At 36.7% G+C, this 17,662-nt stretch overlaps 1 protein-coding gene across 2 annotated transcripts in view; it reads right to left on the reverse strand.

Moving 5' to 3' along the window:
- vps50 (VPS50 EARP/GARPII complex subunit) overlaps nucleotides 1-17,662 on the reverse strand; it is a 481,936-nt gene that overhangs the window by 173,976 nt on the left and 290,298 nt on the right. For both annotated transcript variants that reach the window (XM_062029406.1, XM_062029407.1), the window contains one exon: nucleotides 8,298-8,419. In XM_062029406.1, coding sequence (XP_061885390.1) covers nucleotides 8,298-8,419 — 122 coding nt within the window. The remainder of the gene's footprint in view (nucleotides 1-8,297; nucleotides 8,420-17,662) is intronic.

Genomic DNA, 17,662 nt, shown 5'->3' on the forward strand with positions numbered 1-17,662 from the left:
TTTTATTCAAGAAAATGTTTTTAATTTAGTTATCTTATTTTATTATTTTTTTTAAAAAGTACCTTATCTTCACCACCGATATATACAGTCGTGGAATTAACACATTATTATGTCTAATTTGGACAACCAGGTATGGTGAAGATAAGGTCTTTTTTTTAAAAATAAAATAAAATAAGATACATTTTTCTTGAATAAAAAAGAAAGTCAAACAATATAAAGTCCAGTCCACAGTGGATCCACTGTGGACTGGACTTTCACAATGTTATGTCAGACCCACTCGACATCCGTTGCTTTCGGTCTCCCCTAGAGAGGGGGGGGGGGGGGGTTACCCACATATGCGGTCCTCTCCAAGGTTTCTCATAGTCATTCACCGACGTCCCACTGGGGTGAGTTTTTCCTTGCCCGTATGTGGGCTCTGTACCGAGGATGTCGTTGTGGCTTGTACAGCCCTTTGAGACACTTGTGATTTAGGGCTATATAAATAAACATTGATTGATTGATTGAAAAACAGTTACATAGAAACTAGTAATGAATGAAAATGAGTAAAATTAACTGTTAAAGGTTAGTACTATTAGTGGAGCAGCAGCACGCACAATCATGTGTGCTTACGGACTGTATCCCTTGCAGACTGTATTGATATATATTGATATATAATGTAGGAACCAGAATATTAATAATAGAAAGAAACAACCCTTTTGTGTGAATGGGGGAGGGAGGTTTTTTGGGTTGGTGCATTAATTGTAAGTGTATCTTGTGTTTTTTTATGTTGATTTAATTTAAAAAAAAAAAAAAACCCAAAAAAAACCAACAAAAAAAACGATACTGATAATAAAAAAAACGATACCGATAATTTCCGATATTACATTTTAACGCATTTATCGGACATCCCTAGTTGTAGTAGTAGGCTAAAGTTAAATTATTTAGTATGCACTAATTAAAGGGGCAGAGCTTTAAGAGACATTTTAGCTTTTATATTTTATAAGATATATTTTTTGTAAGAACCACAATTAATAAATATATTTCAGTGAATAACTTATTGTTCTTTTTGTGTGGTTTTTTTTTGTTTTCGTTATATTTGGATGTAATTGTTGGTTCATACATCATTAAGTAAGACTATGTATTATGTTGAAGGGGGCAGGAAAATATAAGATTTTTCTCCATCCTGCTCCTTCTCAGGCATTGGTGTGTAACTGAATAATTGTGTTATAATTGTCTATCAAAGATGCACATCAATGAAGGAGATAAATAAAAATGAAAAATTGTTCAAATCTGTATATAAATATGTACATAAAGTGTTGTAATTATATTGTAAAATGGACGGATGGATGGACGTTTAAAACAAAACTGTTATTATTAATTAGTAAGTATACATTTTTTTGAGCCTTTTTAGACAAAATCATATCATTGTAGTAAATTATGCAAATTACTCGATGATGTCATGGTGACCACGCCCATAGCCACGCCCCCACCGCCACAAGTATCTTGGCAGTTTATGGGAAACACTGTACACGGTCTATCTTGCCGATTGTCCCGGCAAGAAATCTGCGTTCAAAGAACTCCGGCTTATTAGTGATTCCCAGAGCCCCAAAAAAAGTCTGCGGGCTATAGAGCGTTTTCTATTGGGGCTCCAGTACTATGGAATGTTCTAGCAGTAACAGTTAGAGATGCTACCTCAGTAGAAGCATTTAAGTCCCATCTTAAAACTCATTTGTATACTCTAGCCCGGGGGTCGGCAACCTTTACCACTCAAAGAGCCATTTTGGCAAGTTTCACAAATTAAAGAAAATAATGGGAGCCACAAAAAAAATTAAAATGAAAAAGACCGCATACAAAGCTTAAATGCTTTGTGCTATGTTAACCAGGGGTCTCCGACACACGCACCGGCACACACTTTTATGTGGAAATTTGATGTTAGTGCGGCCCGCGAGTTTTGAATAAATGGCGCTTGATAGCATCATACTTGCCAACCCTCTCATTTTTCCCGGGAGACTCCCGAATATCAGGGTGTGATGACACTGCTTTTGGCGCCCTCTACCTACGTACCTGCTCGACCTCATGTAGAATGCAGTTTCAGCTTGCTCACGTAAGTGACAGCAAGGCGTACTACCTCAGCAGCCACACATCTTACACTGACGGTACCAATACCCAGAATCCCATGCAGCCCTAACTCTTCCGCTCAACCAACGCACGGAGAGGGGTGGGGGGGTTGATGTGTGGGGGGATTTGGTGGTAGCGGGGGGTGTATAATGTAGACCGGAAGAGTTAGGGCTGCATGGGATTCTGGGTATTGGTTGTGTTGTGTTACGGTGGGATGTTCTCCAGAAATGTGTTTTTTATTCTTTTTTGGTGTGGTTCACAGTGTGGCGCATATTTGTAACGTAACAATGTTATAGTTGTTTGATACGGCTACCGTCAGTGTAAGCTGTGTGGCTGATGACTAAGTATGTTTTGCTGTCTCATATGTGTGCAAGAAAAAACAAAACATACAACATGTGGCCGGGATGGCATGCTGTTTGTAAACGCTATAGAGGACAATTACTGCAGTGCAATTAGGGCACGCCCTTTATTTAGTAATTAGTGTGTAAATAGGATTATATTTTCCCTGGGAGTTATCTATGAGAGACACTGAGATCCATAAGTCTCCTGGAAAAATCGGGGGGGTCGGCAAGTATGTAACTGAGCCGCATCAGAGTGGTCAAAGAGCCGCATGCGGCTCCGGAGCCGCGGGTCTAGTCAGTCTCTAATCTGTCAATCACTCAGCCAAGTCCCCAATTGAGATTCTTTCCTCCGAGCCCAAACAACCGGAAGCCCGATTATTGATGACGAGCCTATCCTGGGAAATGAGTGCATCTTTAGCATATGTTGGCAGGGGACAATGTAAACACGTAATGAGGCATTTACCCTTTCCAATATTAATGTCAAGACTGCGACAGCTTGGAAAAAGAGCAGTTAGCGGGTCAAAGTAGCATCATGTGTGCAGAGCATTCGGGCTTTTGAAAGATTCATGGCGTGATTAGCCTTTGACTGTATGGGCCTCTCTAATGACGGGTCGGGAGGAGGCAGATGGGGGTGAGACAGGAGCACATGTGAGTGAAAAGGTTAATAGTAGGGGTGTAACGGTACGTGTGTTTGTATTGAACCGTTTCGGTACGGGGGTTCCGGTTCGGTTCGGAGGTGTACCGAACGAGTTTCCACATGGACATATTAAGTAGCGTAACACACGGCATGCTAGCAGCTAACGGGCTAGCATAGACTGACCATACGTCCTCTTTTCACCGGACATGTCCTCTTTTGCGGAGTTTCTTAAATGCCTCAAATGTCCGGCATTTTGAGTTAGGGTTACGTGTATTTTCAATGTACGTTCAGGGTTAAGAATTGGTTAAAAACAAAACACATTGTGCGCGCAGCAGCATTGGTGAGGGAGGGGCAGAGACAGAGAGAGAGAGAGAGAGAGTTATGATAAATGCGCATGCGTCGCCAGGCTCTGCTTTTTATCCATAGATTTATCACATTTAATTGTTTATTATCTATAGCAGGGGTGTCAAAAGTGTGCCCCCGGAGGCCATTTGCGGCCCACAGCTAATGTTTTAAAGGCCCACGGCACATTCTAAAAACACTATTCAAATAAACAAAAACATAACAAAAGTGAAATAAAAAAGCTTAAAAGGTTAAATGTAATTTAGAAAAAGTTGCAATGTTGACTAATAAAACAAAGCTGTTTTTGTTTTTTCTTTCAAACTGTCATTGCTCAAAACATAATATTGAATCAAAATCAATGTTATTATGAATTATTGACCTATCCAAGGTTCCCATTACTTCACATCAAATATTACACTAAGAGAAATATTTTTGGTGGAAGATTTTGCAAATTTGGTAAATAAATAACTAGAGATGTCCGATAACATCGGTCTGCCGATATTATCGGCCGATAAATGCGTTAAAATGTAATATCGGAAATTATCGGTATCGTTTTTTTTATTATCAGTATCGTTTTTTTTTTTTTTTTTTTTTAATTTTTTTTTTTTATATATATATATATATTTTTATTAAATCCACATAAAAAACACAAGATACACTTACAATTAGTGCACAAACCCAAAAAACCTCCCTCCCCCATTTACACTCATTCACACAAAAGGGTTGTTTCATATTCTGGTTCCTACATTATATATCAATATATATCAATACGTTCTGCAAGGGATACAGTCCGTAAGCACACATGATTGTGCGTGCTGCTGCTCCAGTAATAGTACTAACCTTTAACAGTTAATTTTACTCATTTTCATTCATTACTAGTTTCTATGTAACTGTTTTTATATTGTTTTACTTTCTTTTTTATTCAAGAAAATGTTTTTAATTTATTTATCTTATTTTATTTTATTCATTTTTAAAAAAAAGACCTTATCTTCACCATACCTGGTTGTCCAAATTAGGCATAATAATGTGTTAATTCCACGACTGTATACATTGGTTGATATCGGTATCGGTTGATATCGGTATCGGTTGATATCGGTATCAGTATCGGTTGATATCGGTATCGGTAATTAAAGAGTTGGACAATATCGGCATATCGGCAAAAAGCCATTATCGGACATCCCTATAAATAACCCAAAAATTTATATTTTGTTGTTTTCTTACTGTACCGAAAATGAACCAAACCGTGACCTCTAAACCGAGGTACGTACCGAACCGACATTTTTGTGTACCGTTACACCCCTAGTTAATACTATAATGTAGTGTGGGCAAGATCCTGGAAATCTTGGAAAAAGACAAGGTTAAGGAATCATGAAAACACTGTAGATCGGTGGGGTTCAAACTGAACCCCCCAAGGGCCGTGTACTGAACAAGTCAAAGAATGCGGGGGCGATACAGGCCGAGAAATTGTATCTAAAAATGTTTTCACAACTCTGCCCTGAAACTGGTCCTCTCCTCCTCGATATGTGCCCGTCATAGTCTCATCTAGGGATGTCCGATAATGGCTTTTTGCCGATATCCGATATTCCGATATTGTCCAACTCTTTAATTACCGATACCGATATCAACCGATACCGATATCAACCGATATATGCAGTCGTGGAATCAACACATTATTATGCCTAATTTGGACAACCAGGTATGGTGAAGATAAGGTACTTTTGAAAAAAAATAATAAAATAAGATAACTAAATCAAAAACATTTTCTTGAATAAAAAAGAAAGTAAAACAATATAAAAACAGTTACATTGAAACTAGTAATGAATGAAAATGAGTAAAATTAAGTGTTAAAGGTTAGTACTATTAGTGGAGCAGCAGCACGCACAATCATGTGTGCTTACGGACTGTATCCCTTGCAGACTGTATTGATATATATTGATATATAATGTAGGAACCAGAATATTAATAACAGAAAGAAACAACCCTTTTGTGTGAATGAGTGTGAATGGGGGAGGGAGGTTTTTTGGGTTGGTGCACTAATTGTAAGTGTATCTTGTGTTTTTTATGTGGATTTAATTAAAAAACAAACAAAAAAAAAACAAAAAACCATACTGATAATAAAAAACCGATACCGATAATTTCCGATATTACATTTTAACGCATTTATCGGCCGATAATATGAGTGTGAATGAGTGTAAATGGGGGAGGGAGGTTTTTTGGGTTGGTGCACTAATTGTAAGTGTATCTTGTGTTTTTTATGTGGATTTAATTAAAAAAAAAACAAAAAAAAAACAAAAAACCATACTGATAATAAAAAACCGATACCGATAATTTCCGATATTACATTTTAACGCATTTATCGGCCGATAATATGAGTGTGAATGAGTGTAAATGGGGGAGGGAGGTTTTTTGGGTTGGTGCACTAATTGTAAGTGTATCTTGTGTTTTTTATGTGGATTTAATAAAAAAACAACAACAAAAAAACAAACAAAACAAAAAAAAACGATACTGATAATAAAAAAAACGATACCGATAATTTCCGATATTACATTTTAACGCATTTATCGGTCTGCCGATATTATCGGACATCTCTAGTCTCATCCAATGCAAAGTAATCCATAAAATTCATTATACTAACTCAAAACTATCCAAAATCTACCCCACTGTTAGCAATACCTGCAAACAATCGGCTGATCATGTCCATATGTTCTGGTCCTGCTCTAAACTATGTTCCTTTTGGGAGGACATTTTGGACACGATCGGAAAAGCATACGGTCAAAACTTTTCCCCCCCCAACCCATTATCAGCCATTTTTGGCGTATGCCCCGATAACATGTGCCCGGTATCACTAAAACGCGCTGTTGCTTTTACGACCTTGCTGGCCAGGTGATTGATCTTGTTTAATTGGAAGTTGGCTCGCCCCCCCCCCATCACACGGCCGTTGGATCAGAGAGGTTCTCTACAATCTAAAACTGGAAATACTTAGGTTTTCGCTAAAGATGTCCGATTATATCGGCAGACCGATAAATGCGTTAAAATGTAATATCGGAAATTATCGGTATCGTTTTTTTTATTATCAGTATCGTTTTTTTGTGTGGATGATTTGTGGTGGGGATTTTCAATTTGACAAAAGACAGACGTGGTCGTGCAGGTTAAAGGATCACACACACACACACACACGGTCTGCAATGAAATAACATTACTGCAGTAATATTACACCACTGTTGGAATGTGCTTCGGAAGGCAATACCTGTGCTTGGAGCCAAAATACAGACAGTTAGCAGCACCACTGAAGCGACAGTTCAAATAAGAGAACAATTCCCCCCCGTGAGGTGGTAAATCAGCAAGATGGGATTGTCCCTCCCCTGGCAGTATTCAACTCCCCCAGCAGCCTAAGCTCTAACAGTTATAGTACATCAAACCGAGGGACACTTTTCATGTTGCTGTGTCAGCGGTAGGGATGATACTCGAAATCGGTTTTCCCGGTTGTTTGATAAGAAAAGAACCGAGTCCTCGGACTCGAACCCCTTTTTGAGAACCGGTACCCGTTACCGAGACCACTATAGTAAAGGAAAAGAGTTGATTCTTTGTTCGAATCCCGTCCCGACCAGAAATGCTCCGTGGGACATCACAAGAAATGGCGTCACGTAGCTCAGTCATTAGGCGCAGATAGCGAAAGCAGGAAAACAATGGACGGGAAAAAGCGCTCCAAGGTGTAATAAAGTTCAAAACAAAAGCTATAATCCATCGAATAACTTTACTGAGAGATTTGAGCAGGGTACAACACATGACCAACACTTTTACCACCAACCGGAAACATAGCAACCAGGCTAGCAACGCACCTCCTTTACGGCAGCTGTCGCAACGTTCTTAAAACAACCGCAGCACATACATATATATACAACACATCTCCCTTTTTGAACTTTTGTTTTTCTTTCCTTGTAAACAAAACAAAATCCCACTGTAGATGTGTTGTCTGTCTAATTATAAATAATGCAGACGAGGCGTGTTGGCTGAGTTCTTGACGTTTACTTTCACAGCGTGGCAACATGCAACACATTTCGGGGCGACCGCGCATGCTCGTAACTCCCGTTGCATGCTGGGTAGTGTAGTTGTTATATTCTCTCGCTCATAACATTTTTCCCCCTATAAAGAAATAATGTTAACTCAATAAAGTGTATTTCTTTTTTTAGCTTTAACTTTTCATTTTTTCAGCATTGTAACCACATTTGCAAACAACTTTTCTCTTCATAGAATGTTCTTTCAATAAAGAAATAAAGTGCAAAAATGTCAAAGCATCATAACAAACAGTTATGTTCCAATAGCAGCAGAAGTGCACTTTTTGGAGAGCTGTATTATTTTCAGTTTTGTGCCCAAGGGACTGATTTTATTTAACACTATATTATTATTTATACACCTATAGGGATCACAGAGACAGGTTGTTTTTGTGTTACTGTATATATTTGTTTCTCTGAAAAATCCCACTTAATATACTTTGGGTAACAACAGTCAATATTTATTTTTTTTATTTTATTTTTTTAGGTGGGTAACAGTCAATATTTATTTATTTATTAGATTTTATTTTTTATCATATAATAAAAGTGAGCTTTTGTTAAACCAAATATTGTGTGTTTTTTTTCCATATTCAACAACCTATCTGGACTCCATAAGAGAATCGATAAGGAATCGGTTCGATAAGAGGATTCGATAAGAGGATTCGATAATAGGCTCGAACTCGATAATTCCTTATCAAACATCATCCCTAGTCAGTGGTGCAGAATATTTACTTCACACAACCTCTCTTTTGTGTGGGCGTGCACGCAGCCATGTAAGGACCTGATGTAAAAAATGAAAAAAAAGTCATTTGAAAGAAGTCACTGTACCATGTCATTCCGTCCAAAGAAGGTGTAGACTGTGAAGAGGTAGTAGTCGAAGAGCTGCGACACACAGTGGATGACATCGAAGGCGATGGGCTTCAGAATGTTCATCATCTGCATGTACTTTCCTACAAGGACACAAACATTAGCATCTCTTTTGCGTCGCAGATACACAATCAATCATTTAAACTTTATTTATGAAGCGCTTTTCATACATAAAAGAAATGCAACGCAAATGAAAAACAATACCCCGATGACCCATATCCCCCATTATCACATATGTACAGTCGTGGTCAAAAGTGTACATACACGTGTAAAGAACATGATGTCATGGCTGTCTTGAGTTTACAATCATTTCTACAACTCTTATTTTTTCGTGATGTAGTGATTGGAGCACATACTTGTTGGTCACAAAAAACATTCTGACATCACATGGACAAAGATGAGACCTTCTGGAGGAAAGTTCTGTGGTCGGATGAAACAAAAATGGAGCTGTTTGGCCACAATACCCAGCAATATGTTTGGAGGAGAAAAGGTGAGGCCTTTAATCCCAGGAACACCATACCTACCGTCAAGCATGGTGGTGGTAGTATTAGGCCTGTTTTGCTGCCAGTGGAACTGCTGCTTTACAGAGAGTAAATGGGACAAACTCTCCAAATTCTTCAGGACAAGCTAAAGTCATCAGCCCGGAGGTCGGGTCTTGGGCGCAGTTGGGTGTTCCAACAGGACAATGACCCCAAACACACCTCAAAAGTGGTAAAGGAATGGCTAAATCAGGCTAGAATGAAGGTTTTCTTCCCAAAGTCCTGACTTAAACGTGTGGACAATGCTGAAGAAACAAGTCCATGTCAGAAAAGCAACACATTTAGCGGAACTGCACCAATTTTGTGGTCAACAATTCCAGCAGAAGCTTGTGGATGGCTACCAAAAGTGCCTTATTGCAGTGAAACTTGCCAAGGGACATGTAAGCAAATATTAACATTGCTGTACGTATACTTTTGACCCAGCACATTTTCAGTAGACCCATAATAAATTCATAAAAGAAGCAAACTTCATGGATGTTTTTTGTGACCAACAAGTATGTGCTCCAATCACTATATCACAAAAAAATAAGAGTTGTAGAAATGATTGGAAACTCAAGACAGCCATGACATCATGTTCTTTACAAGTGTATGTACACTTTTGACCACGACTGTAGGCACGGACACAGATACCAAACACACGTACACACATATGCAACTGTATGGACAGAGTACAGAGGAGCCATGTGAGTAAACACTATCACAGGAGCCATCTGCACCAGGAGGTCATCAGACCATGGCCACCAGGACGCTGACACAAAAGCGCCCTCACAAGCACGGCCAATAACCCCTGAGGCAGATGGCTCATCTGAGGGACGTTGGAAAACAAAAATAATAAAACTTGTAAAATAATAAGAACCATGAGTCGAGATAAAGAATAAAATCAAGTTCAAATAATTCATATCAGGTAAAAGCCAAATCAAAAAGGCGGGTCTTAAGCGTGCTCTTAGAAACATGAAGGTGAGGTCCTCAGGCAAGCTGTTCCATAGACGGGGGCCATAATGGCGGAAAGATGCCGTCCCGTGACTTTGTGTCCTGACTTTTTGGAATAATTAGGAGATGAGTGCCGGAGGATCTCAGGGCCCGGGGAAGGCTCATGGAGTAAAAGCAAATATAAACCATAAGAAGAACCTTAAAATTGATCCTGAAACACACAGGGAGCCAATGCAGAGATTTTAAAACTGGTGTAATGTGAGCCCACCTTCTGGTCTTCGTCAGGACACGTGCCGCTGAATTTTGGAGTAATTGCAAAGGTGTAATTACCTTTTTAGGGAGACCAGAAAGCAGGGCGTTACAATCATATATACCAGTGGTCCCCAACCAGCGGGCCGCAGCCCGGTACCGGTCCGTGAACCGATTGGTACCGGGCCGCGGCCGCACAAGAAAAAAAAAAAAAAAAAAAGAAAATTTTTTTTTTTTAATTAAATCAACATAAAAAACCCAATATATACATTATATATCAATATAAATCAATACAGTCTGCAGGGATGCAGTCCGTAAGCACACATAATTGTATTTCTTTATGACAAAAAAAAAAAAAAAAAAATAATAATAATTTTTTTTTTTTTACTAACCCTCCTCTACCCCCCCTGTCCGTGGGACAAATTTTCAAGCATTGACTGGTCCGCAAGTACAAAAAAAAGGTTGGGGACCACTGATCTATATGACTTGTAATAAAAGAATGCATTAGCGTCTGCGTGTTGAGAATATATTGAGAATGGATCAAACAAGGGTTTAGTTTCAGCAGAATCCTAGGCTGCGTTCACACTGCAGGGCCGGAGGCCCAATTCTGATTGTTTTGTCAAAACCAAACTTTTTAGTAGCCTTTCACGTTATAAAAGAAGTGATTTTTCAATGTGAATGCAATCTGACTAATAATGGCTTCCACTCCAGTCGGTCTCAGTACTGGTGCATTTGTGGCAATTTCAATCAATTAAAGCAATCAAAGTCAACATTTTCTGAACCAAATTATTGCGCACAGAAGGTTAAGAAGTATTTTGTCTTATGGGATATTTTGCTTCGATGTCTGTTCAAAGAGCGTGTCTGTGGGTGAGCAGTCAGAGTTCCTAAAACATTATTTTCACTTGTTTTCTGCTCCGTTGTCAACTATTCATTTTACATAACAGTCTGTTTTGGCCAAGAATTATGACCTCTTATGCTTTTTAGTGACGTTCTGGTCGGAATAATTAGTCGGCAACCCAGTGAGAGCAAACATTGTACAGTAAGTGATGTTTTGTGGTTTCTCATGATGTCTGCAGTGAGTCATTCTCAAAGAAATACAACACAGATTGGAGGTACTTTGTAACAACTTGATTACCACAGAAGGAAGTGCCTACAAGAGGAAGTGAACTTGTGTGATGTCATATAAACCAGAAATAAATCCAAGTGAACACTAAATTTGTCTTTATTAATAATTTAATCCATCTTTACAGGGTTTCCCACACATTAATTTATTTGTGGCGGCCCGCCACGAAATAATTACGTCCGCCACAAATTTAAAAAAAAAAAAAAAAAAAAATTTTTTTTTTTTTTTGTTCTCTCCAGCTTCTCAGGCAAATCATACAGTAGATGTAGATGCCCATATCGGCTGTTCAGATTTACTTTACAAAAGAGATGTGTAGGATACTTCTCTTGTTGCCTTATTTGTATTTGACTTTATTAAATGTATTTATATTAGAAACACAACATGTGTATATAACAAAGGGTGCAAAGTCTGCAGGCAGTAGGAAACACATGGTTAAGTGTAGGGAGTAAAACTGATGGCAGTCGAAAGTTCAAGATTTTTGGAGCTCTTTGTTCAGTGGATCAGATGTTTGATGAAGCTCTGTGTCTATCTACCACCACTACTGTTTTCTGTTTATTTGTTACTGACTGTGGCAGGACACCTCTGCCTCTGTTTCACTTTATGTTGCTGGTAAATAATATGGTTGTAGTAGTAGGCTAAAGTTAAATTATTTAGTATGCACTAATTAAAGGGGCAGAGCTTTATGAGACATTTTAGCTTTTATATTTTATAAGATATTTTTTTTGTAAGAACCACAATTAATAAATATATTTCAGTGAATAACTTATTGTTCAAATCTGTATATAAATATGTACATAAAGTGTTGTAATTATATTGTAAAATGGATGGATGGATGGACGTTTAAAACAAAACTGTTATTATTCATTAGTAAGTATACATTTTTTGAGCCTTTTTAGAGAAAATCAAATCATTGTAGTAAATTATGCAAATTACTCGATGATGTCATGGTGACCACGCCCATAGCCACGCCCCCACCGCCACAGGTATCTTGGCAGTTTATGGGAAACACTGCTTTAACAATTTTTTTTTTTCAACTATTACAAATCAAATTGTAATATAAACATATTCATACTCCCAAACAAAATATGGCTCTTAAAAACCAGAACAATAATTAATGTTTATTATTTTTTATAATACAACTTGGTCAAAAGATGCCACCGTGTACTTTGAGCTCATTCAACAATACTGCAATAATAATGATCATTTTGCACATTAACCGTGATATAAAATGTTCATATCATTACATCCAGAGTGTGTACGCCAGGGGTCACCAACGCGGTGCCCGTGGGCACCAGGTAGCCCGTAAGGACCAGATGAGTAGCCCGCTGGCCTGTTCTAAAAATAGCTCAAATAGCAGCACTTACCAGTGAGCTGCCTCTATTTTTTACATTTTATTTATTTACTAGCAAGCTGGTCTCGCTTTGCCCGACATTTTAATTCTAAGAGAGACAAAACTCAAATAGAATTTGAAAATCCAAGAAAATATTTTAAAGACTTGGTCTTCACTTGTTTAAATAATTTCATTAATTTTTTTACTTTGCTTCTTATAACTGTCAGAAAGACAATTTTAGAGAAAAAAATACAACTTTAAAAATGATTTTAGGATTTTTAAACACATATACCTTTTTACCTTTTAAATTCCTTCCTCTTCTTTCCTGACAATTTAAATCAATGTTCAAGTAAATTTTATTTTTTTTATTGTAAAGAATAATACATAAATTTTAATTTAATTCTTCATTTTAGCTTCTGTTTTTTCGACGAAGAATATTTGTGAAATATTTCTTCAAACTTATTATGATTAAAATTCAAAAAAAATATTCTGGCAAATCTAGAAAATCTGTAGAATCAAATTTAAATCTTATTTCAAAGTCTTTTGAACTTCTTTTAAAATTTTTGTTCTGGAAAATCTAGAAGAAATAATGATTTGTCTTTGTTAGAAATATAGCTTGGTCCAATTTGTTATATATTGTAACAAAGTGTAGATTGGATTTTAACCTATTTAAAACATGTCATCAAAATTCTAAAATTAATCTTAATCAGGAAAAATTACTAATGATGTTCCATAAATTATTTTTTTAATTTTTTCAAAAACATTCGAATTAGCTAGTTTTTCTCTTTTTTTCGGTTGAATTTTTGAATTTTAAAGAGTCGAAATTGAAGATAAACTATGTTTCAAAATTTAATTGTCATTTTTTTCGTGTTTTCTCCTCTTTTAAACCGTTCAATTAAGTGTAAATATCATTAATTATTAATAATAACATAGAGTTAAAGGTAAATTGAGCAAATTGGCTATTTCTGGCAATTTATTTAAGTGTGTATCAAACTGGTAGCCCTTCGCATTAATCAGTACCCAAGAAGTAGCTCTTGGTTCAAAAAGGTTGGTGACCCCTGGTGTACGCACTCTACAACAGCTTCTTCTTCCTGGCTGGATGTGACTAATAATTTGTCAATGACACTTTGCCTACTTGTTATTATAACTGCCCTGACGTTATTTGTGGTAAAAGTTGTGTTTAATTCAAATGTTTGTGAAGGTGTTTGTGTGTGCTCGCACCGGGAAATCTGACAGTTTGATGGTAACTGTCAAAACATTAATCGAATCAATTCATAGACGCTACAATATACATGTTTTTTAAATGAAATACTACATAGTTCAATGATCCCAGTTCAGATGTATTCAACGTCCATAGCAGACCTTTGAGGTCTTTGAGAATAACTCAATTTGATCCATGTATAAAAAATAAATGAATACATTAATAAAAACATAAAACAGCGAGAACAATAGTAGTGTAATAATAATAGCGATAAATAACACAAAAAGTAACGAAAACTGAGGTACCACTGTAGCAGCCCTTTCATAAATAAGGTGAGAAACACAATTGAATTCAAGAAAGAACTTGCAGCAAAGTACAAAAGGAGGCATTTGCGGTAAAATTGATAATAATTCATATCTACCGTATTGTTCGGAATATAAGGCGCACTTAAAATGTTTTCATTTTCTCAAAAATCGACGGTGCGCCTTATATCCTAATGTATGGAATAATTCTGGTTGTGCTTACCGACCTCGAAGCTAATTTATTTGCTACGTGTTGTAGTGATAAGTATGACCAGTGGATGGCAGTCACACATAAGAGATACGTGTAGACTGCAAAATGACTCAAGTAAGCAACACCAAAACTTAAAATGTTTAATTGAGAATATAGAACATTACACACGGCGCTCAAAAATCTATCAAAATGTTTTTAGTAGGACTTTGGTAAGCTATGAAGCCACACCACTTGATGGATTGTACTGTGCTTCAACATAGGAGTATTATTACGGTGTGTGTATAAGGTAAGACATATTATCTGGCGTTTTGTTTCGTAATATTATGCAAAAGCAACTTTTCTTACCTTCTGGTACCTGCTGATCTGTATTTGGGATCTGCATAAGTCCTGAAAATTTGCGCGCGTCCGCTTTTGTAGTCCATGCTTCTTCTTTTTCTCTATTTTCTTGTTATGTGACATTCATCCTCCACTGTTGCCATTTCTAATATAAAGTAGTGTAAAGTTCTTTCTTATATCTGTCAGTAAACTCGCCATGAAAGCGCTAAAACATACCGGTGTAGTGACTTTACATTATTCACCCAAGGAACTTTAGTTATCAGAGTTCTGGTCGGACGGTTTTTCACGGGACACAATTCGGGCGTTGTTGTTGCACTAGTGAGCCACGGATGAGGAGATGCTGCTCCGTTATTGATTGAAGTAAAGTGTGAATGTCATTAAAACAGTTAGCTCCATCTTTTGACACTTCTTCCACTCCCGTCCTTGCACGCTACACCGCTACAACAAAGATGACGGGGAGAAGACGCTGTCGGAGGTGAGCCACGTAAATAAGACCGCCCACAAAAAAGAGACTGTCAGAAAGCGACTTGAAGATGATGTGTAAAACATTATCTGTGCAACATTTTGAGCAAAGAACCACCATCACATGTTATGTAGACCACAAGGAAGTCTTTTACATTTAGAAAATAATCATAATAATTAGGGATGTCCGATATCGGAAATGATCGGTATTGGTTTTTTTATTATATGTATCGTTTTTTTTTGTTTTTTTTATTAAATATCCGATATTCCGATATTGTCCAACTCTTTAATTACCGATACCGATATCAACCGATACCGATATCAACCGATATATGCAGTCGTGGAATTAACACATTATTATGCCTAATTTGGACAACCAGGTATGGTGAAGATAAGGTACTTTTTAAAAAAATTAGTAAAATAAGATAATTAAATTAAAAACATTTTCTTGAATAAAAAAAGAAAGTACAACAATATAAAAACAGTTACATAGAAACTAGTAATGAATGAAAATGAGTAAAATTAACTGTTAAAGGTTAGTACTATTAGTGGAGCAGCAGCACGCACAATCATGTGTGCTTACGGACTGTATCCCTTGCAGACTGTATTGATATATATTGATATATAATGTAGGAAGCAGAATATTAATAACAGAAAGAAACAACCCTTTTGTGTGAATGAGTGTAAATGGGGGAGGGAGGTTTTTTGGGTTGGTGCACTAATTGTAAGTGTATCTTGTGTTTTTTATGTGGATTTAATAAAAAAAACAAAAAACGATACCGATAATTTAAAAAACGATACCGATAATTTCCGATATTACATTTTAACGCATATATCGGCCGATAATATCGGACATCTCTAGGTGGGACTAAATAACATTTACAAACTTAATTGGTTCTTGGTTAGTAAATCGAAAAGTTTGTATAGCAAAGCAAATTTCTAAATATGAATAATGGGTCTGAACCTCGACAAAAGTCCCTAATTTAATTAAGGTTTGTACATTTTAAACACACAATAAAGTGCGATACAGTCCTTTATATGAAACAAACATAACAAGGCGGTGATGAATCAACTGTCTTTAGCACCATCTAAAGGTTCGTAAACCAAAACTTTGGTAATTGGATGTTTGAGTTTGAGTTTGAGTTTATTTGGAACATGCAAGCATACAACATGATACATCACAATTTCCAGTTCCTCTTTTCAACATGTTCGAAAAGGAGTAGGAAGAAGCAGAGCTTATTTAATCCTAACCCTTTTCTATACATAACAGTTGCTAAAACTTTTGTTCACTTTCTGTTCACTTTATAGTTCAGGTTCTTCATCACGTACACAGCTACTCCTCCTCCATTTTTGTTGGTTCTGTTTAGGGATGTCCGATAATGGCTTTTTGCCGATATCCGATATGGTCCAACTCTTTAATTACCGATACCGATATCAACTAGGGATGTCCGATAATATCGGCCTGCCGATATTATCAGCCGATAAATGCGTTAAAATTATCGGTATCGTTTTTTTTATCATCTGTATCGTTTTTTTAAATTTTTAAATTTTATTTTTTATTAAATCAACATAAAAAACACAAGATACACTTACAATTAGTGCACCAACCCAAAAAACCTCCCTCCCCCCATTTCTTTCTGTTATCAATATTCTGGTTCCTACATTATATATCAATATATATCAATACAGTCTGCAAGGGATACAGTCCGTAAGCACACATGATTGTGCGTGCTGCTGCTCCACTAATAGTACTAACCTTTAACAGTTAATTTTACTCATTTTCATTCATTACTAGTTTCTATGTACCTGTTTTTATATTGTTTTACTTTCTTTTTTATTCAAGAAAATGTTTTTAATTTAGTTATCTTTTTTTTTTTTTTTAAAGTACCTTATCTTCACCATACCTGGTTGTCCAAATTAGGCATAATAATGTGTTAATTCCACGACTGCATGTATCGGTTGATATCGGTATCGGTTGATATCGGTAATTAAAGAGTTGGACAATATCGGAATATCGGATATCGGCAAAAAGCCATTATCGGACATCCCTAATAATAATATGACTCCTTTAATGCACCTTATAATCCGGTGCGCCCTATGGATTTAAAAAGACCTGAATAGACTTGCTCATTGGCAGTGCGCCTTTTAATCCGGTGAGCCCTATGGTCCAGAAAATAGGGTAATTGGATTTGCATTATTCCTAGTAGGAACAATTGATTGAGGTACATCAAATACATGGATGACATTTTCCATTCATGTTGTCAAATAAATGAAAACATTCCTCTTAATCAGTACAAAAACAAAGTTGTTTTTTGAACTGGAATTTTTTTTACCATTTTCACAAAAATTCTCGCTTTTCCCGAAATTCCCAATTTTTTTGGGAAATGGGACATTCTTCCAAGTTCCTCAACTCCCACATTTTACATCTGATTCAAACTGTTCCACCTTCCAAATATTCAGCCTGTTCAGGAATTGTGTGCTCTACTTCAACAATTCTAAAAAAAATTCCAGGATTTCCCATAATTCCCTTCTTTTCCCTCTTTTTCCCCATTCAAAATGAATTGTCCATTTTTCAAACTTCCATAATTCCCACATTCTTCAACCGATTCAAACCATTCCACCTTCAACATGTTCCACCATTCT

The sequence above is a fragment of the Entelurus aequoreus genome, linkage group LG20, assembly GCF_033978785.1.
Source record: "Entelurus aequoreus isolate RoL-2023_Sb linkage group LG20, RoL_Eaeq_v1.1, whole genome shotgun sequence".
Lineage (NCBI taxonomy): Eukaryota > Metazoa > Chordata > Actinopteri > Syngnathiformes > Syngnathidae > Entelurus > Entelurus aequoreus.